The 12,719-nt window shown below is 40.0% G+C and overlaps 1 protein-coding gene across 1 annotated transcript in view; it reads right to left on the bottom strand.

Moving 5' to 3' along the window:
* CCDC81 (coiled-coil domain containing 81) overlaps positions 1 to 12,719 on the bottom strand; it is a 42,461-nt gene that overhangs the window by 25,006 nt on the left and 4,736 nt on the right. Inside the window, exons 2-5 of the mRNA XM_025286190.2 lie at positions 10,666 to 10,727; positions 7,354 to 7,510; positions 5,556 to 5,812; positions 620 to 699 (exon numbers count right to left, since the gene is read on the bottom strand). Coding sequence (XP_025141975.2) covers positions 620 to 699; positions 5,556 to 5,812; positions 7,354 to 7,510; positions 10,666 to 10,727 — 556 coding nt within the window. The remainder of the gene's footprint in view (positions 1 to 619; positions 700 to 5,555; positions 5,813 to 7,353; positions 7,511 to 10,665; positions 10,728 to 12,719) is intronic.

The raw sequence follows: 12,719 nt of genomic DNA on the forward strand, positions 1-12,719 counted from the left end.
CAAGTGGTTGTAGTAAAGATTAAATGCAAGACTATTAAGAAAGGGCTTAACAACATCTGGCAACTAGTAAGTGCTCCATAGATGATTGCTATTATTATTGTCATTGTAATATTATCATTGTTGTTATTATTATCATTATTATATTCAGCAGCATCAGCAGCCATCGAAAACACTCACTATGCTGTTGGGGTGAAGCTGTACCTTGTCTTTCTAGCCCCTTCCATGGTAAAAATCAAATCTTAGACAGCTGTTAGTCTAGAGTGCATGATTAAGAAGGGACTAGATCAGAGGAAGGGGTGAAAGGTAGAAGAAAGCCTAGTGGATGAGAAAAATTTTACTGATACTTGCAAGGACTAAGGTTGGTGGGAGGCAGTAAGAGAATTCCCAGGGAACCAAGAGTATTAAAAAAAAAAGTATTCTAAGTGTCCATTGTTTTTTAACTTAACTACAGAAAGTGCATGCAATAAACTCATTTGCTGGAACACAGAGAGAGAGCAAGAGAGAGCTGCACTAGATGGAGCATGAGCTAGAGAATTCAGGTGCAAAACACTGTCCAATTCCATCAGCAGGTCTGCAAGGATGGCCACACCCGGAGGAACCTATGGAGGAAAGCACTGACCTTGGAAATGCAAGCACGCTGCTGGGTCGCTTCCCCAAGTTCTCTCTGCTAGACAGCACTGAGTCCACTGTGTCAGGTCTCTGGGGACAAGGAAAAAGACAGGTTACATTTGGGCTGTGGTCCAGGACACAGACAATCAGAGCCACAGGCTGCTCGAAAGCCTCAGACTACCATGATACCCTCCACTGTTATTTCTGTTTAGGGCTTAAAGTCTAGAACTTAACATCCAATGAAGAATGATCTCATTTATCAAAGAAATCACCTTGTTTGGTCCCATCCCAATTTCATTGATGCTGCCTTTTCTCAAACCATTTCCTCCTTGGAAACTGCCCTCAGGGTTGACGGCTCCTCATCTTTAAGAGGACAGCCAACTTCTTGAAACTCTCAGGAATATGAGCAAGCTGGCTAGTTCCACTCTTGACCCAAATAACTCTAAAACTGGGTAGCTGAGAGAAGGACTTTGGAGTCCGCTATCCTCATGTTTAAATCTCCACACTGCTAACGCAAGATGATCAAACCAGTCAATCCTAAAGGAAATCAACCCTGAATATTCTTTGGAAGGACTGATGCTGAATCTCCAATACTTCGGCCAGCTGATGCATAGAGCTGACTCATTGGAAAAGCCCTGACACTGGGAAAGACTGAGGGCAAAAGGAGAAAGGAGTGACAGAGGATGAGATGGTTGGATGGCATCATCCACTCAAGGGACATGAGTTTGAGCAAGCTCCGGTAGATAGTGAAGGACAGGGAAGACTGGCATGCTGCAGTCCATGGGGTCACAAAGAGTCAGACATGACTGAGGGACTGAACAACGACAGCTATAAAGCTTTAGATCCTAGATATGTGGGATCAAATTCACAGGACTTTTAGGAGGTACTATATAAGTGGCTAGCACATAAAAGCACTCCACAAATAGTGACAATTACAATTATTATAAATAATATTTATTTATTATAATCTACAAATTGTCTTTATAATATAATTTATAAAATATTTAATAATTGTATATTATATATAATAATCACATTATTAAATTATACTTGTATAGAATAACATGTAAAATTATTCTTTTTGGATTAATGATATGGTTTACAAAAGGCTTTGAAGGAGATTCTAAAGATCAAAGTTTTAAAAATATTTTGAGCTAAAGCAGCATCACTGAAATTAGCACACAACTTCCTAAGAGAACTCTTCTACAAGACAGCTCTCGGGTTTACGTTATGGAACATTTAGGGAAAAAACAGTCACTCTCACAACTTTACAGCAGTTTCCTGAAATGTGTTTTACAGGTGTTAATGAATATTGACTCAACCTAAAGTTCCATGATTAAATACTTTCAGGTAGTTAAAGCTGCTTCTTTCCAGCCAGACTTCTTAGGTCCTTTAACATACCTATGTGCTTTGGCCTATAGAGCTTTTTTTATAGGATATCCATCAAGAGCAGTTCTTTTGGAAAACTCTCCTTAAAAGGTACATCTTAGAGTACAGCAGGCCAAATGAAGCATTATCCTGTCTTTTAAACATGTATCAAAGCTTACAAAGCTCTGCATAATCCCTGAGGGTGAGAGATGGAGCAGCACTTTGGCCTTGTTTCTGATTTTGCACATCCTGCCCGTGTTTTAATAAAAATGAGAGGGTGATACTCATGTGTGGGTGTCTCCACTCTGCACACACAGGGTTGGCATCCCTCTGAGCCATCCTGTATGAAGCCAGGATGTGGAGAAAACACCAAGGGCCTAAGTATGCATGACTCCATCTCCTAAACCCCCATCCCAGAACACCACAAAAGGAGAAATCAGAAGGGAGAATTAAACCATATGTATAACATTTTCTTTCATAGCTCTTTCATTTTAAAAAAAGAAAGTCCAGCTTTTGTTCTATGGGTCACAAGATTATATAACATTCATGATAATCCAATTTATCCATCCCAAATTAGTACATTCAGATTCAATTAGCTCTCAACAAGGACCTACTTGTACATATAACACCTAGAACTCTGCTCAATGCTATGTGACAGCCTGGATGGGAGGGGAGTTTGGGGGAGAATGGATACATGTATATGTATGGCCAAATCCCTTCACTGTTCACCTGAAACTATCACAACACTGTTAATCAGCTATACCCCAAAACAAAATAAAAGGTTTAAAAAAAGAATTTCACAATTTCATTCACCATTGCAATGAAAAGAACGAAATACTTAAGAATATATCTACCTAAAGAAATAAAGACCTATATATAGAAAACTATAAACCAATGATGAAAGAAATCAAACAGGACACAAATAGATGGAGAACTATACCATGTTCATGGATTGGAAGAATCAATATAGTGAAAATGAGTATACTACCCAAAGCAATCTATAGATTCAATGCAATCCCTATCAAGCTACCAACAGGATTTTTCACAGAGCTAGAAAAAATAATTTCACAATTTGTATGGAAATACAAAAAACCTCGAATAGGCCAAAGCAATCTTGAGAAAGAAGAATGGAACTGGAGGAATCAACCTGCCTGACTTCAGGCACTACTACAAAGCTACAGTCATCAAGACAGTATCATACTGGCACAAAGACAGAAATATAGATCAATGGAACAAAATAGAAAGCCCAGAGATAAATCCATGCACCTATGGACACCTTATCTTTGACAAAGGAGGCAAGAATATACAATGGAGAAAAGACAATGTCTTTAACAAGTGGTGCTGGGGAAACTGGTCAACCACTTGTAAAAGAATGAAACTAGAACACTTTCTAACACCATACACAAAAATAAATTCAAATGGATTAAAGATCTAAATGTAAGACCAGAAACTATAAAACTCTTAGAGGAAAACATAGGCAAAACACTCTCTGACATAAATCAAAGCAGGATCCTCTATGACCCACCTCCCAGAGTATTGGAAATAAAAGCAAAACTAAACAAATGGGACCTAATTAAACTTAAAAGCTTCTGCACAACAAAGGAAACTATAAGCAAGGTGAAAAGACAGCCTTCAGAATGGGAGAAAATAATAGCAAACGAAGCAACTGACAAATAATTAATCTCAAAAATATACAAGCAACTTCTACAGCTCAATTCCAGAAAAATAAATGACCCAATCAAAAAATGGGCCAAAGAACTAAACAGACAGTTCTCCAAAGAAGACATACAGGTGGCTAACAAACACATGAAAAGATGCTCAACATCACTCATTATCAGAGAAATGCAAATCAAAACCATAATGAGATACCATCTCACAACGGTCAGAATGGCAGCTATCCAAAAATCTACAAACAATAAATGCTAGAGAGGGTGTGGGAACCCTCTTACACTGTTGATGGGAATGTAAACTAGTACAGCCACTATGGAGAACAGTATGGAGATTCCTTAAAAAACTGGAAATAGAACTGCCTTATGACCCAGCAATCCCACTGCTGGGCATACACACCAAGGAAACCAGAACTGAAAGAGACACATGTACTCCAATGTTTATCGGAGCACTGTTTATAATAGCCAGAACATGGAAGCAACCTAGATGTCCATCAGCAGACGAATGGATAAGAAAGCTATGGTACATATACACGATGGAATTCTACTCAGCCATTAAAAAGAATACATTTGAATCAGTTCTAATGAGGAGGATGAAACTGGAGCCTATTATACATAGTGAAGTAAGCCAGAAAGAAAAACACCAATACAGTATACTAACACATATATGTGGAATTTAGAAAGATGGTAATGATAATCCTATATGCAAGACAGCAAAAGAGACATAGATGTATAGAACAGTCTTTTGGACTCTGTGGGAGAAGGCGAGGGTGGGATGATCTGAGAGAATAGCATTGACACGTGTATATTATCATATGTGAAACAGATCTCCAGTCCAGGTTTAATGCATGAGACAGGACACTCAGGGCTGGTGCACTGGGATGACCCTGAGGGATGGGATGGGGAGGCAGGTGGGAGGAAGAGTCAGGATGGGGAACACATGCACACCCATGGCTGATTCATATCAATGTATGGCAAAAACCACCACAATATTGTAAAGTAATTAGCCTCCAACTAAAATAAATTGAAAAAAAAAAAAAAAAAAGAGTTTCAGTTAGCCCTGTTGAATGATTGTTTCACTGCCTCCTTAAAGTCTGCAATGTCCAACTTGGCATGAAGGTCACACCAGCTATAACAGTTAACGGTGAATGGTCAACTATGAAATTTCTTCTAAACAATGCAAATTAAAAGCTGAATATACATTTCTATGACTTGAATTAGATTTTTCTGTAGACTTTCATTAAAATAAAATAGTATAATCGGCACAAAAAGAATAATTAGGAAGTCTTGGCTTAAATTTCAGTTCCACTGCTGAACTCCTAGACTTCCCACACAACCTCTCTGAACTCCATTTTTCTCACTGGTAAAATCAGGATAATAATTCTGGTTTTATAATGTTTTGAGAGTCAAATGAAATAATATATGTAGAAAAAAAACTTTTTAAACTATAAGGTACTATCCTATAAAATGTTCATAATTATGAGTTTCTACTACTGTTTATAATTTTTCAGTTGGCACTGACACAAAACTTAGTTCCTTAACCCTTCTAACTTTTTTGTCAAAGAGTTAATCATCTATAAACAAGCACTTCTTTGACTTGGGGTAACTGCCATTTAAAATATGTCAACCTTGTTGTTGTTTTAGTTGCTAAGTCCTGTCTGACTCTTTATGACCCCCTGGACTGTAGCCCACCAGGTCCCTCTGTCCATGGGATTTTCCAGGTAAGAATACTGGAGTGGGTTGCCATTTCCTCCTTCAGGGGATCTTCCCGACCCAGGGATTGAACCTGCGTCTCCTGCATTGGCAGGCAAATTCTTTACCACTGAGCCACCAGGGAAGCCCTTGTCAATCTTAAAGATAACACATTTACAGATTCAGAAAGGGGTTAGGAGAGAGAAAACAGTAATTTACATTTGCTAGGGCTTTTGCCAAAGCCCCGCTTCCATCCATTGTACAAAGGAAGTCCTTATAGAATCTCATCTTGACTTTGCTATCTTTGATCATGAGGACCCCGATTCCTTTGAATGTAAACTCCACATTTTGTTTGATGGAAATGGATCGTGACAAAAAAAGCAGCGTCTCCTTCACACATCCTTCCACTATATCTCTGCTAAATGGACCCTCCAAGGATATCATGACAAAATTAAGTGGAACTATTGGGATATCACCTAGAGGAGAAAGGGGGAGAGGAAAGAATTGGAGATTATAACAAAGACATAGCATACACACTCACAAATAATCACTTGATTCTCACTTAATACTTAAAAACAGAACTGTACCTGTGAAGCCTTTAGTTGTACTCTTTAATGCTCAATTAAATTTTCCCTAAAAGTAGAATGTTTTTGCTCAGAACAAGCACAATTAGCTTTCTAAACTGTGCTACAGACAAGCTTTTCATTCTCTCTTGTTGAAAGAGAAGGCCCACCCAAAGCAATGAAGACCCAGTGTAGTCAAAAATAAATAAATTTTTAAACGGTCGAAAAATCCATCAAATTTACCATACAGAATACAGGCATAACAAATTCTAAGTATAGCTTGTTGGTATTTGTTTTTCCAATATATCATTTTTTGGTAGAAAGTTACTCTGCAAATTAACTTCCAGAGATGTTAACATAAAGGCAAGTTCCAGCCTTTTCACCTTGTCGGCATTCGGGGTAGACGAACTCTCTTCATCCAGATGCAGGAGGACATGATAAGGAAAGTCAAAAGGAACACAACCAGAAATTAGGAGAACCCTCCCACTGCAAGTAACCAGAGCAGGTATCACATAAAGCCACACCCTGAAACTGGAATGCCAGTATCCTGGAGAAGGTGTCGTGTATCCCCCCATGTCTCTAGCACCTGGGACAAGACCTGCCATGTCGTTGGCCCTTAGTAAATATTTGTGGAAGGGAAAAAGGAAGGAGGGAAAAGGATGGAAGAAGGGAATAAGGAAGCAAAGGAAAGAAGGAAGATTTTAGGATGTGAGAGGTGTATAAGGTATTAAGTCTTTACAGAATTATTAACCTGCTGCTAAGTTGCTTCAGTCGTGTCCAACTCTGTGCGACCCCATAGACGGCAGCCCACCAGGCTCCGCTGTCCCTGGGATTCTTCAGGCAAGAACACTGGAGTGGGTTGCCATTTCCTTCTCCAATGTATGAAAGTGAAAAGTGAAAGTGAAGTCACTCAGTCGTGTCCGACTCTTGGCGACCCCATGGACTGCAGCCTACCAGGCTCCTCCATCCATGGGATTTTCCAGGCAAGAGTACAGGAGTGGGGTGCCATTGCCTTCTCCATTAACCTTCTAACAACTTTTAAATTTCAATAATTTAGATGATATACAATAGAAACACAGTTGATCTTTTCCTAGTTGATATTAACTGTGATTCTTCCAACCAGTAATCCTAATTAACTTTCTCTTCCTTATTACCACTTTCAATTTCTTAGATCTGAAATACATATAAAATCTGCATGACTCAGTGATGTGGCTTTTATATAAATTTGCCTTGATGTCACATCTGGCCTTAAGCTTCTGAGGTTGAAAATGACTTGCAAAAAGACTGTATATTATTCCCTACCTCAGCCCCTCCCTCTGACAAAGGTATCACATGAAAAGAGAGCTTCTCAAAGCAGAAAGCAGTAAAGCCACAATTGGCCAAGCATTGCCCTTTCATTTTCATCCCCTGGCTAGTCACGTTCTGGGAAAGTCTTTAAAATAAAATCTATTTACCAGGAGTATATACTCTGTTTTGTTTGAGTCCGTGGATCTGTACTAACTTCTCTGCCATGATAAACACGGGCCTCTGAATTAGGAAAAACTTCTTGTTTCCCACCTCAAGCTTTTGTCTCATGAAAGTGAAAGTTCCAAGTCCTGGAATCTGAACTCCCTGAAAAGACAAAGGGGAAAAAAAAAATCAACAGAGAGAATTCACTGAAATGTAAAGAAAAATAATCCTTAGCACTGTTATCCCAAAGCACATGAAGAAATTTAAGCATGTGCCTTAAAATTCAATGCTCTTTATGACCCATTACAGCTTTAGTATTTCATGACTCTAAGTTTTCAAAGAAGTATAAAATGTAATATCTCAATCCACAGTGCTTTTCTGATCCATCATCTCCATATCATTCAAAGGCTGTGAGGACTAAGAAAACATGTATGGGGACTTCCCTGTGGTCCAGTGGCTAAGACCCTGTACTCCCAGTACAGGGGGCCTGGGTTTGATCCCTGGTGAGAACTGTATCCCACATGCCACTACTAAGACCTGGTATAGTCAAACAAATAAATATTTTTTAAAAAATGTATGGATGCCATAGCTGCTTTTAATCTTTATCTAAGATTACTTTGCCAACAAAGGTCCATCTAGTCAAGGCTATGGTTTTTTCAGTGGTCATGTATGGATATGAGAGTCGGACTGTGAAGAAAGCTGAGCACCGAAGAATTGATGCTTTTGAACTGTGGTGTTGGAGAAGACTCTTGAGAGTCCCTTGGACTGCAAGGAGATCCAACCAGTCCATTCTAAAGGAGATCAGTCCTGGGTGTTCATTGGAAGGACTGATGCTAAAGTTGAAACTCCAATACTTTGGCCACCTCATGTGACGAGTTGACTCACTGGAAAAGACCCTGATGCTGGGAGGGATTGGGGACAAGAGGAGAAGGGGACGACAGAGGATGAGATGGCTGGATGGCATCACCGACTTGATAGACATGAGCTTGAGTGAACTCCAGGAGTTGGTGATGGACAGGGAGGCCTGGCGTGCTGCGATTCATGGGGTCGCAAAGAGTCAGACACGACTGAGCAACTGAACCGAACTGAACTGAACTGAAGATTACTCTTGTCCTAAAAAGAGATGGAAATACTAGACTACCTTACCTGCCTCCTGAGAAATCTGTATGCAGGTCAAGAAGCAATAGTTAGAACCAGACATGAAACAACAGATTGGTTCCAAATCAGGAAAGGAGCACATCAAGGCTGTATACTGTCACCCTGTTTATTTCACTTATATGCAGAGAACATCATGTGAAATGCCGGGCTGGATGACGCCCAGGCTGGAATCAAGATTGTGGGGAGAAATATCAATAACCTCAGATACGCAGATGATACCACGCTTATGGCAGAAAGCAAAGAAGAACTAAAGAGCCTCTTGATGAAAATGAAAGAAGAGAGTGGAAAAGTTGGCTTAAAACTCAACATTCAGAAAACAAGATCATAGCATCTGGTCCCACCACTTCATGGCAAATAGATGGGAAAACAATGGAAACAGTGACAGACTTTATTTGGGGCTTTCAAAATCACTGCAGATAGTGACTGCAGCCATGAAATTAAAAGACACTTGCTCCTTGAAAGAAAAGCTATGACCAACCTAGACAGCATATTAAAAAGCAGAGATATTACTTTGCCAACAAAGGTCCATCTAGTCAAAGCTATGTTTTTTTCAGTAGTCATGTATGGATGTGAGAGTTGGACTATAAAGAAAGCTGAGTGCCAAAGAATGGATGCTTTTGAACTGTGATGTTGGAAAAGACCCTTAAGAGTCCCTTGGACTGCAAGGAGATCCAACCAGTCCATCCTAAAGGAAATCAGTCCTGACTGTTCATTGGAAGGACTGATGCTGAGGCTGAAACTCCAATACTTCAGCCACATCACCAACTCGATGGACATGAGTTTGAGCAAGCTCCGAGAGTTGGTGATGGACAGGGAAGCCTGGTGTGCTGTGGTCCGTGGTGGTGCAGAGAGTCAGACACGACTGAGCGACTGAACTGAACTGACTGAAATTCTGTGGCATTTTAAATTTTAATCCCTTGCCATCAGGGGGAGAGAATTTCTGCTTCCTCATTCTCTCTTTTAAAAAAAAAAAAAAAAAAAAACGTTTATCTATTTATTTACTTGTCTGCACCAGATCTTAGTTGTGGCACACAGTGTCTTGATCTTCGCTGCAGCATATGAGATCTTTTAGTTATGGCATGTGGGATCTAGAACCCTAAACAGGGATCAAACCCAAGCTCCTGGCATTGGGAGCATGGAGGATTAACCACTGGAACACCAAGGAAGTCCCTCTCATTCTTTATGGTAGGTTTAATGTCCCTCACTTAAAATCAGACAACCCAAAACATCCAAGATACATGCTGTAGTGTGGTGATCTTGGTTAATGCGCAGAAGCAAAAGATTTTGACTCTCACTCTAGAGCTCTGTCTTTCTGGAAACATCATACATCAAAGGTTACAAAGTCTAATGCTACAGGAGCCAAGAAAGAATGCAAGCCAGAGAATGTGATGGCTCAGGAGTGCATGCCCCATCTAAAGGGGAGAGACCCTTGTCAGCTTCAGCCAAGCATCACATATACTGAACAAAAACTGATTTTATTAATCAGATGATTTTTCAAGGAAAAAAAAATTGTACAAACGCTCCCAATTTTAAGTTCTGATGACTAATTCAAATTATCAGATCAAACAAAATAGATTTCACAGATGAATTCAGATCAAAGGTTCTCATATTGGGACCTCTGAGTAGGATATAAACATTTCACAATATCCCAGCACCCTCCAAACTCCCAACATCTCTGTTCAGTTCTGTGGCATCCAAACTCAAGACTTGATGGGGAGAAATAGCCCAGCCCTGGACAAAGGTTCTCATTTTTGGCAAGTAGAGTTCAGTCCCTGACTGCCTTCATACATTTCAGTTAAAATCCATTCCCTGCAAGGAGGCAAGACAAGAAGCATCATATCCTTCTATAGCCACGCCAGGAACTACCAGATCACAGATGAACAGAATTCATCTACTTCCTCTGTACACACCTGGACTGATCAGCAATACACTTCCTATCACTGGAACAGAAGAACTTTCACATTCGTTACCTAAGGGTGAAATCCGTGTCTGTTAAATCTACCAACCACAAGTCTAAGTGTGAGCATCATAAAATCACAAGACTGCAGGTTACACTGGATGGCTCTAAAATCTGCTATCTTTCTCCCAGCAAAACAATTGGAGACTAAGGAGGAAACATTCTTTGATGTCCTACGTTAAAATTAAAGTATAAATCTTACCTTGTGTAAGGATAGCTGCCGTTCCACAAATTCTGACACATTTCCCCAAATAGTAGAAACTTCTGAAATCCAAGGTAAATAAATATAATGTATGAATAATTTATGAAAGCACACTTGTGGTAATATCTTAGTGTTCATAAACAAAAATGTGAATATGAAATAGAGAATAAATAATTTACATTATTTAAGTGATAATTTCTAATTAAAATTAACAGAAAATAAAGTCACTCCCCAAAGTTAATTTTCCTAATAAGCAAAGTTAATTCGCTTTAAATTCCAAAAATGTGAAAGAGGAGGCGAAAGAGAAAGAGAAGGTAGAGAGGAGGGGGAGAAAATCTTTCTAGAATAAAGGGAAGTGTCACACCTTGCCCTTTATTCTATAAACATAGTTGTTGTTAGTTGTGTCAGATTCTTGGCGATCCCATGGACTGTAGCCTGCTAGGCCTCTCTGTCTCTGGAATTCTGCAGACAAGAATACTGGAGTGGGTAGCCATTCCCTTCTCCAGGGGATCTTCCTGACCCAGGGATCAAACCTAGGTCTCCTGCATTGCAGGCAGATTCTTAACTGTCTAAGTTAACCTAGTGTTATCTAGCCTTTTCTTTTTATATATATATGTATTTATGTGGCTATGCTGAGTCTCAGTTGCAGCACAAGGGATCTTAAATCTTCATCTAGGCGTGTGGAACCTTTAGTTGTGGCATGCAGGATCTTTTTTTAGTTGTGGCTTGCCAACAAAGGTCCATCTAGTCAAGGCTATGGTTTTTCCAGTGGTCATGTATGGATGTGAAAGTTGGACTGCGAAGAAAGCTTAGCGCCAAAGAATTGATGCTTTTGAACTGTGGTGTTGGAGAAGACTCTTGAGAGTCCCTTGGACTGCAAGGAGATCCAACCAGTCCATTCTGAAGGAAATCAGATCTGGGTCTTCTTTGGAAGGAATGATGCTAAAGCTGAAACTCTAGTACTTTGGCCACCTCATGCAAAGAGTTGACTCATTGGAAAAGACCCTGATGCTGGGAGGGATTGGGGGCAGGAGGAGAAGGGGACGACAGAGGATGAGATGGCTGGATGGCATCATTGACTCGATGGACATGAGTCTGAGTGAACTCTGGGAGTTAGTGATAGACAGGGAGGCCTGGCGTGCTGCGATTCATGGGGTCGCAAAGAGTCGGACACGACTGAGTAACCGAACTGAACTGTGAACTCTTAGTTGCAGCATGTGGGATCTAGTTCTCCGACCAGGGATCGAACCAGGGCCCCCTGCATTGTGAACATGGAGTTTTAGCCACTGGACCACCAGGGAAGTCCCTAATCTAGGCTTTTCTTAATGACCCATTCAACAAGCTTCTAAGAGTCTACACCATGCTATTTGATTAACATGAGCCTTCATTCTCACACCATTCCATAATATAGGAAGGAGGCCAGGAGCCACTAAAGCATGAAAGATCATTGTCCGTACATTAACTGTGTCTGCACTTTTATTTTTGCTTCATTATTGACTGCTTTTCACTCTCAGTAGTCACCACTGGACTCCGGCTGCCACTCCTCTCTGCTACGAGTGCTCTGCAGGCTCACCGCCCAGTCTTAATTCACTGCTTCTGATGAGCTGTGCTCTTGATTTCAACAAATATGCTAACATTATGTCTAAAATAATAATTTTTAAAAACAGACATTTGGGTAAGGGCCCAAAGGGCTTTACTTTGAATTGGGACATAGACTTCACACTCTACTTTGAATGATCAGAGGGAGGCCTTCTATGCTTATTTTCTTGTTCTGAGCTATGTTCCAGGAAAGCTGTGGTAGAAAAATAAGTAGTTGTCAATTACTAAAGTGTTAATGTATGATATGAAAGAATACTCTGGGTATAAGTAATACTCATAAATATAGAAAACCATGTCTGTGTTGACATTTCCATTCCAAACTTAGTCATGAGTTTATTATAGATATTTTCCACTAGTGAACTCTCTCTGCAAATCAAAAGAGTGCTGTGTTTTACTCAAAAGAAAGGATCAAGAACAGTGGCAAATATCAGCTTACAACTTCATGGCATAGATGG

Source organism: Bubalus bubalis, chromosome 5, assembly GCF_019923935.1.
Source record: "Bubalus bubalis isolate 160015118507 breed Murrah chromosome 5, NDDB_SH_1, whole genome shotgun sequence".
NCBI classification, from domain to species: Eukaryota; Metazoa; Chordata; class Mammalia; order Artiodactyla; family Bovidae; genus Bubalus; species Bubalus bubalis.